This window comes from Lactuca serriola, chromosome 7 (genome assembly GCF_051521515.1).
Source record: "Lactuca serriola cultivar US96UC23 chromosome 7, Lser_US96UC23_V15, whole genome shotgun sequence".
In the NCBI taxonomy this organism is placed as follows: domain Eukaryota; kingdom Viridiplantae; phylum Streptophyta; class Magnoliopsida; order Asterales; family Asteraceae; genus Lactuca; species Lactuca serriola.
The window spans coordinates 17,233,040-17,242,634 of NC_136414.1; the positions used below are offsets into that span (position 1 = coordinate 17,233,040).

Here is a 9,595-nt window from a genome sequence, read left to right on the forward strand (position 1 = left end):
AAATTGGTCCCATTGATATTAATGTTCATGGCCCATATGACAATGGGAAACTAACAAGAAAGTTGGTTATTGTGACTTGTAGTAAGTGTGGAAACAAGGGTCACAATTCCAGGACATGTAAAGATCAGGGGTGAGAAATGATGGACTATATCAAGAACTACTATTGCTTTTGGTTATATCTTTTGGTTTGATTATGTTGATGTGTTAGGAATTACACCGTTTGAATAAGTTTTTATTTTTTGTTATCTTTTGGTTGACTCCTATATGGATGTCTTTTGCTGCAAAAGTTGTCTTTATATTTTCAATTGACTATGTGACATGTATTTTGAACATGGTAATACCTACTATGTCTTTAGTATGCTTCTTTGTTTAGTTGTTTACGTTTTGGATGCATACTATGTTTTCTTCATAAGGTTATGTACATGAACAAATCCATAATCGGGCAATACATACCAACATTTCATTACAAGTGATTTGCATTACAACAAGGTTCTAACTTTGCAAGAACCACCCAAACGAGTTACATTACCTTGCATATAACCCTAACCTTTTAAAAAAGATAACCCTAATATTTTTGGATCTACACCAAGAACATGAACACAAGAGCAAAGAAGATCTAGCTATAAACTAGGTAATAATTCAACGTCGTAGCTTGTTCTTCTATCTTCTCCATTGCCTTTTCATGTTTAGTTGCTTGTTCTTTGATATTCTCCACTTCTTTTTGCAACTTATTGATTGTCCTAATCATCCTTGGTATTATAGCTTTCGAACGAGTACACATGAGTTAATCATACCACCCAATAAACCCACATGACGGATTCTTGAAACAGAGAAGAAAGAAACATTAGATTGGGGACCAATGATCAAAAATCGAATATTCCAACTTACTTACAACTCAGGACATCCCCAAAATCGACGCTTTGGGTTTAGATCTTTCCATACTGTTCAAACTATGGGCAACTTTTTGCAGAAGCACATCACCATTGTCCTTAGAGATGATGAAATCATAGATGGGAGTTCGAGTGAGGGCTCATTGCAGGTTTTTGGTCATAGACGAAAATAAAGACGTTATAGTCTCTTTATAGAGGTAAATAATATTAAAATAATAAAGGAGAATGTATGAATAGACTAAAATACCCTCACATAAGGGGGTTACTGGGCAATTAACGGGACCAAGGTAACGTTGTTAAGCTATTGGACAAAACTCGCAACAAAATCAAAGTATTAGACTACCGGTGTAAGTCCAAACTTTTTTGACCCAAACATATGAATTTTGACGAACCATAGGACCATTCTTACAACTTTGTTAAGAAAAAATATATATTTTTTTCTTTTGTTTTATGCTTGGTATTTTGAACTTATTATGAATTCAAATCCACGTGAATAAATTAATCCCGCGCCTCTCATGTGAAATCATTTCGAATTCGTACAGCCCGCCCCTAAATCAATGTCTCTTACAGTCGGAGTTCAAAAACCCTAGAAATATGCTTCTGATCATCTCCCAACAAAATTTCGAACGTTAATCTTTAAGTCGCAGATTTCCCTCAAAATGTCCTCTTTCAGGTCATCTTCTCGTTACAGTTCTTTCAACAATCGATCTTCCACTCAATCCGATCCATCCTCCTCTACCGAGCTCAACAACCTCCACCTCAACCAAACCAAAAATCGTCGCCAGTCTCCTGATGTCTCTTTCGCCCTTGCTAAATCCAAATCCACCAAGAACGACCAGAATTTGACTGCCATGGTTAAAAAATTCATGGAGAAGAGGTCTTCATCGTCAACAAAGGTCAAAGGAAGGGAGTTTGTGGTGGCTGCGGATGTTACTACTTTCATTGCCGAGGATTTCAAGAAGAAGACGACGATGAGTGCGAGGAGAGGTGGGGCGACGGGTTTGGGAGGGTTGCATAAGAAGTTGTTTGGTAGCAAAGGGAAAGGCGATGAGAGTGAGGGGAAGAAGAAGGCATTGACGGAGGTGAAGCCAAATGCTAGGACTTTGGCGATGGTGCTGAGAAGTGAGAGGGAGCTGTTGAGTCAGAACAAGGACCAGGAGACGGAGATAATTGAGCTTAAGCTGATGCTTGAGGAGAAAAACAGAGAGGTACTTGTACACACTCGCTACCTGAATCATTAATAATCTTTCTGCGAGAATTTTAAACATAGCATATGTTTAATTCCTATTATTCGAAAAACATACCACTGATTGATGATATATGTTTTCAAAGCTTAGATCTAAGGAATAGTAATATAGAAGATTTCGAGCTAAAGTCATATATCTAGGAAATAGTGTTTGAATTTGCAAAGATAAAAATGAGGCTTAAGAATTGGCTTCTACAGTATGCCAAAAACACTTGACTTATAGAATTCCACAGTCACAGTCTTTAATTATGGAACTCTACCTTTAGAAGCTAGCATCTTCATACCCTTCTCACTCATTGCTAAGTCTCAGTAGTTGCAATAATTTGAAGGAGCAATCAGACTCCACAACTCAACAATGTCTTTGTTTTTTAGCCATCTTTACCATACATCATATATATGTACCCAGTCTTGTTTCTACAAGCCAACTATGTGATACACAACTTACTGTTCTTTTGATCTCAAATTCTATGAAAATTAATATCTGGAGATCATTTTCATCTAACCTGTACCTGTTTGCAGGTTGACAAACTGAAAGATTTATGTTTGAAACAAAGAGAGGAGATCAAAGCATTGAAGAGTGCCATTCTGTTCCCAGATGTTATGAACACTCAGCTCCAAGGACTTTTAAACCAACAAGATTCCGAACTAAAACATGCAAAACAAATCATCCCTACTCTCCAAAGACAGGTCACTTCTCTCACTGGTCAGCTTCAATGCCTTGCTGAAGATCTTGCAGAGGTAACACTACCTAACCTAATATTATTATTCTAAAGGCTAAAACCCTAATCATGTTCATATTTATATTAGTCTTAACTATTTGTAAATATGTTGATGACAGGTGAAAGCCGACAAATATTCAGTCACAGCAGCTTGCTATGACAGTCTTGTATCTTCTCCAAGAACACCAACACATGAGCAAGAAGAAGCAACCAATTCTCTGGTAATTACATACCATTTAAATCAAGTTGAATTCTTTCATACTTGTATTAAGTTAAAAAAATTCCTACTTGTATTATAATAATAATAATAGTAATAATAATAATACAGGAATTCAGCTCTGGGAGTCCAGATGATATGTTCATAAATGATCTAAACCCATGTTTAACACCTTATTCCAAGACCAAATCTAAGGTAAACACTCAAACAAGATTCTTGAATCTTTCTTCTTCTTCTTTTTTTTTTTTCTTAACATGCAAGCATTGATAATGCAGGAGTTTGAAACCACCATTGAAAATCATGCAAGAAGGTTTCCTGAGCTTGGGTTTGGTTCTCATGGTGGAAAACTGTCAAAAAGTTCAAATCAGGAATATGTTGTAAACTCTGGCAATTCAAGGAAGATTCTTGGTCGTAGATCAGATGAAAACAAATATTCATATGGTAAGCATATTTACTGTTAATTAAATCTATCAAGAGAAATAGTTTTCATTTGACTTGAATGTTCATCCTGTTTTTGCATGTTGTTGTCAACTCATGTTCTATAGTAATGCTATAAAATAAACTTGTTCAATAATTTAATCATCATCAATCACTGTTTTCTAGTCCTATTTTCTGTTGTTTACATAGCCGATAAAGTTGTATATTTAAATATCGTATTTATCTTTCACGTTTTTTTTAAAGATATGTTACAATCCCTTATTAATCTTGATCATGTTTTTTTGACAACTATTAGAAAATAGGGTTCGGTAATCAAGAATATGAATTTCACAAGGATTGTTTCAAGTTCGTTTTCCGTATTGATTTCTCCTTTATGCATGAGTTAACAAAAAAAAAAAAAATCCAATTTTAAATACTATGCGAGGACACTTACACCAAACGGAGTGGCCTCGATGAGTACCTGATGACCTTGGCGAACCTCGGGCCGACCATGCGGCGTGCCGAGCTCGGTTTGGCAACTCAGTGAAATATTACCGATGAGAGAATGTGGGGGGTTTGGGTGATTTGCATTTGTGTCTGTTTTTCATGATCAAAATTGACTTTTTATTTTTTTTTGCAAAATTTACCTTCTTTCCTTTCTACACTATATTAATACTATTATATATCATATTTTATCTCACTTCACATTCTTCAATTTTTTTCACTCAAACTTCATTTTTGTGAAAAAATGGCTTCTCCTTACGATCCAAAAATATCAAAAAGTACCAAAAGAAACACTCAAAACACAAACTTAATATCACATTCTGTATCGAATTTCGTCAAAAGCAAAAATGATCTGCTTATTTGTTCACCTCCAAATTTACATTTTGATGGTGTTTACTACCTATATCAAGTTCAAAACCAACTTCCATTTCAAAACCAACCTTAATTTCAAAACCTACCAAAAATGAAATTTTCATCCTAACTCCAATCACAAATGGAAAATAACTTCAATTTATTTGACCATCTTCCCACTCACTAATCAATATCCAAACCTAATTCCAAACTCAAGGAGAACCTGAAGTCGTCGCCGAAACAGACTCAGAGTCCGAAGAGCTTTGACCAACAACCCAAGAAAAGTGGAAAGGTGGGTCCAAAGTAGGGGTGAGCGCGGTGCGGTTATTAGCCAAAACCTCACCACTAACCACAAATGCGGTTAATCCATTTTCAAAACCGCTTGGTGCGGTTATTTTTGCGGTGCAGTTATGCGGTTTTTTTTGCGGTGTGGTTTTGTTTTTTCTGTGTTGCGGTTATTAACCGCATGGATTTGATGTGCTTATTTTGTGTGGTTTTTAACCACAGTTTAGAGCTCAAACGGTTTTTAGAGTTCAAACACATTCCTAGTAATAATAAAAAAAACTATAATATATAAGACAATTAACTTAAATCACAAACAATTAATATCTTAAAAACGTCAAATCAATAGTAAATTTCTTAAAATTGTCTAATTTCATCATTTTTTAAAGTTAAACATAACAAAAAACCATACTTTTGTCTTCAAGTATTTTATTTATCTTTTATTCATGAAACTTGTCTCATTTTTAATATTTAATATATTAATAATTAATAAAAAAAGTTGTATATAATATATGCGGTGCGGTGCGGTTTTTTTGCGGTTTTTGAAACCTAATAACTGCACCGCACCGCAAATTTGCGGTTTTTGAAAAACAGAAAACCTCACTATCGGTTTTTATTGTGGTTGCGGTTTATCGGTTGCGGTTTTTGCAATTTTTACGGTTAATTTTAGTTGCGGTGCGGTTTTTGCTCACCCCTAGTCCAAAGCAACGTGCTGCTATCAAAGAAATGATGTTGGCTCGTGCGTGAGTCAATGTTTTTGAAGAGTCTGTAGTCGGAAACAAACTAAAGATTGGAATATGTAAACACGATTGTTTTAATCAAAATAACTCTTTGATTATATGAGAAACTCTCTCAAAACTCACGATATTACAATGTTTTCTAATGATCCTAGCTCGACCTAAAACAATGTATATATATACTCCTAACTACCGACTTGTAATTAGATTACAATTAGGAAACTAGAAACCTACTTGTTTATGATTTCCTAAAAACTAGGTTGCTATTACTTGGTCTCCAAGTCCTACTCGACTTAGGATTCCAACACAAACAAGATTGTCTAACTTTTTTCCTAAAAATTACAAGGCGTTTTCTCGCAGAAATGAATCTTGGAGACTACCGAAAAAGGACTAAATTACCTGAAGTGGAGAAATGTACAAAAAGTTGTGATAGATTTTACTGCGTTGTTTTTGAGTGTCAAACGACAATAACAAATTGGTGCAAATGATGAAACAATTTTGCAAAAAGCTCTAACTATATCCGGGTTAGAAAGGGGCGGATTTAAAATTTCTAAATGTTTGGAATATTGTGAAATTGCAAAAAAATAAAAATAAAAATGCCAAGACGTTGAAACTTTTGAAATGTTTACGAATGGTTCTTCTAAAAAATCAAAACATCCAAAACGGTGCATAGTCAATCGTTCGATGCGCATGTTGGGATTGACCTCAATGAAGAGGAGTTGTGTAACGACCCAAAAATCACGACCAAAAATTTCTTTTAAAACATTACTAAAACTAGATTTATAAAAACGTATCATAAGTCAAACATAACTTTCGAGTATTAAATTCAAAACATAGTATCATTATCACAGTCAAACATTCCCAGGCTAACTGACTATGGTGTGTGCTCTGCAATCTTCCCGAGCTCCTCTTTTGAAAACCGAGTACCTGAAACCAAAACTGAAAACCGTAAGCACGAAGCTTAGTGAGCTCCCACAATCTACCACATACCACACAATAACTTATAAAGCACATACTGGGCCTTGCCCACTGCATCGGACCGAAGTCCGGACTAACTGGGGCCTTGCCCCCTACATCGGACCGAAGTCCGAAGCTGACTGGGACCTTGTCCCCTACATCGAATCGAAGTCCGAAGCTGACATCGGACCGAAGTCCGAAGCTGACTGGGACCTTGTCCCCTACATCGAACCGAAGTCCGAAGCTGACATCGGACCGAAATCCGAAGCTGACTGGGACCTTGTCCCCTACATCGAACCGAAGTCCGAAGCTGACATCGGAACGAAGTCCGAAGCTGACTGGGACCTTGTCCCCTACATCGGACCGAAGTCCGAAGCTGACTGAACATATCATAAACATATCTACTAGCATAAACACATAAACCCTGTCTGAGCCACGAAGGCATCAAACATACTAACTACTACATCGGACCGAAGTCCGAAGCTGACTGGGACATTCGTCCCCTACATCGGACCGAAGTCCGAAAACTACTACTAGCTAAACGGGCCGGCATTGTGGCCTTAGACCCGTTCCTACTGAAGGGAAACTCACCTGAACTGCTGAGCTCTGCTGATAAACCTCTGGCTGCTACTCGCCAATCCACTGAGCTGCTGCTCCTCTAGCTCTCCGAGCTCCAATTGGTCTGAAATGTCTTCTCAATCCCGGATCTACAGTCCCTTCTTGCACTTCCAAAGCCTTTCTTCATTTTCCAAGCTATAGTGCACTCTTCAAGGCAAGATCTAGCTCTAAAACGGATATGGTGGCTAGGGTTTGGTGTTCTGGGGTGGAGAGGCAGTAAAGGAACCCTAGGAAGGAGAATGAGACGCTTAAATAGGCTCCAAGTCCCGGATTTAGGGTTTTCCTTGTTCAGACCCAACTCGTCGAGTCTCCTTGGCCGACTCGCCGAGTCGGTCGCTTACACCTCGACCCGGATCCCGCTCGGACTCGCCGAGTCCCTCCATGGACTCGCCGAGTCTCCCCTTAAAATTGAGGTCTTCTTTCTTTTCTTGACTTTCCAAACTTTGGGGTGTTATAAGTTGAGGTTCCAAGAGCCATTCGTCCATGGGAAGAAACCGAGCCAAACGAAAGGGAAAACCGACGGCAAGTGATTCGGGTGATATCGAGCAACTAACAACCAAAATGGACAACTTGAAGGCCCTCTTGGAACAATATTTGACGGTTTCACAAGAGAAAGAAAAAAAACTGTGCCATGACGGTCATAACATTAAACACTAGCAATATCACCAGACGCGAAAAAGAAATGACGATAAAAGCGAAAGAGGAGACTGCAAAAAATATAACATCTAGGTTTCGTTATTTAAGTTTCATGGTTTCGTTATTTAAATTTCTAGGTTTGTAATTTGAAATTATATGTTTTTTTTTTTTGTTGTAGTTTTCTTTTCTAGTTAAATGAAATTTTAGTTTTTAAAAAGGAATATGCCTGAAATGTTTATTTTTTTATATTATATAATAATAAAGAAAAATTAGCATGACAAATGTGACAACTCATGCCATGTAAATAACAAAAATCTGAAACAGCGTGACAAATCCTAGGTGGTGCATACATGGACCATGAAAGACTTGACACCACTCTTTTCACGAGACCTAGAATTTAAAAATCCATTGAAGTTGAATTATATTAAAATACAGTTCATACAAAGTTTCCCTCTCCTTTTCTAGTTCCGTTTTAACCTTTTAGGTTATGTTTGACATATTTGCTAATAGTTGAAAAGCTAGTCGATAGCTGAAATTTAGTAGTTAGAGAAATGGTTTTTGGTAATATTGAATAACCCTAACTGTATGTTATGCGTATAGATGCAATTATCATCTTGGCCATGGCCATGTGACATCTTATGAATAAACCCAAAATTTGCATGTTTTCATAATGATCCTTTAATTTTGATCACTGCCACGGGCTCAACCTTTTAGACTCTGCTAGGCACAACTGCTTGTCTTTTTTTTTCTTTATGTCAGGGATCAAACTTGTCTTATATACAAGTATGTATCTCCCACGGCCTACCTTGTATTGGATTCATAGTTTATATCTATCGACACTCATGTAAATTCTAATTACACTAAATATCAGCGACACTAAAATCACAATCATCACTTTAAAACCTTTGAAAATAACACCGATACTAATTACGATACCTAGTCCCCATTAACGATCTAAATTGATCTTTGCCACGAAAAAACGATTTTGAAGTTATACAAGACAATTAGGTTGAAGGGAGTGATGTCACACTTGTCACAGTCCACTTAAGCGCCAACTAGGATTTGCCACACTGCCTAATTTTTTTTGCTATTTACAAGGCCGTAGGTTGCTATGCTTGTTATATTCATTTTTTTTCTAAAATTAATTAATATTAAATTTTAAAATTTCAAACTTGTTATTTTTATAAAACCTAAGGATTCATTAAACTAGAAAATAAAAATACCACAAAAAAATAACATATTATTTAAAATAACAACACATAAAAAACATAGAATTTAATATTACAAAACTTAGAAATTTAAAACGTGCGAAACATAGAAATACAAACAACGAAACCTAGATATTATATTTTTTCGTAATCTTCTCTTTGACCTTTATCGCCAGTTCTTTTTTTGCGTCCTACAAAATTGCTAGTGTTCATTGTTAAGATCGTCATGACACAATTTTTTCTTTTTCTAGTGTGACTACCAGGTATTGCTCCAATGTTGACTTCAAGCTGTCCGTTTTCCCTTTCGCTTTGCTTGTTGTCGTTTTTCCCTTTCGCTTCGTTTGATCCCTTCATTGAGGTCAATCTAGGCATGCGCACAGACGATTGACTATGCGTTGTTTCAGAAGTTTTGGTTTTTTTTTTTGGAATAACCATCTGTGAATGTCTCAGAAGTTTCAACGCCTTGCCGTTTTTTTTGATATCTTCACGACATTCCAAACATGCAGAAATTTGAAATTCGTCCCTTTTGACTCTGGTATAATGCAAAGAGCTTTTTGCAAAATTGTTTTGTCATTTACACCACTTTGCTATTGCCGCTTGACAGATGAAAACAACTGCATTAAAATTCATCATAGCTTTTTTGATGTTTCTCCACATTGAGTAAATTTGGTCATTTTTCCTGTAGTCTCCATGATTCATTTTTGTGAGTAAACGTCTAATAATTTTCTGGAAAAAACATTGGACAGTCTTGGTTCTTTTCGACCTTTAGATCTCTAAAAACATCTACCCACGCAAGAGCCAACGTCGTTTCTT

At 36.4% G+C, this 9,595-nt stretch overlaps 1 protein-coding gene across 1 annotated transcript; it reads left to right on the plus strand.

Moving 5' to 3' along the window:
* The first annotated feature begins 1,422 nt into the window (after positions 1-1,422).
* LOC145063632 (structural maintenance of chromosomes protein) lies at positions 1,423-3,646 on the plus strand. The gene is made up of 5 exons (XM_079011228.1): positions 1,423-2,098; positions 2,656-2,874; positions 2,975-3,076; positions 3,184-3,267; positions 3,348-3,646. Exons 1-5 carry the CDS (start codon positions 1,550-1,552, stop codon positions 3,531-3,533), a joined length of 1,140 nt encoding a protein of 379 aa, XP_078867354.1. The 5' UTR covers positions 1,423-1,549; the 3' UTR covers positions 3,534-3,646.
* The last annotated feature ends 5,949 nt before the right edge of the window (positions 3,647-9,595 follow it).

Bases quoted from the DNA above. Each gene is read 5' to 3' on its own strand.
- LOC145063632 (XM_079011228.1), top strand. From the start codon at position 1,550: ATGTCCTCTTTCAGGTCATCTTCTCGTTACAGTTCTTTCAACAATCGA. The intron at 2,099-2,655 runs GTACTTGTACAC...ACCTGTTTGCAG, and splicing joins TTGAGGAGAAAAACAGAGAG to GTTGACAAACTGAAAGATTT. The intron at 3,077-3,183 runs GTAATTACATAC...ATAATAATACAG, and splicing joins AAGAAGCAACCAATTCTCTG to GAATTCAGCTCTGGGAGTCC.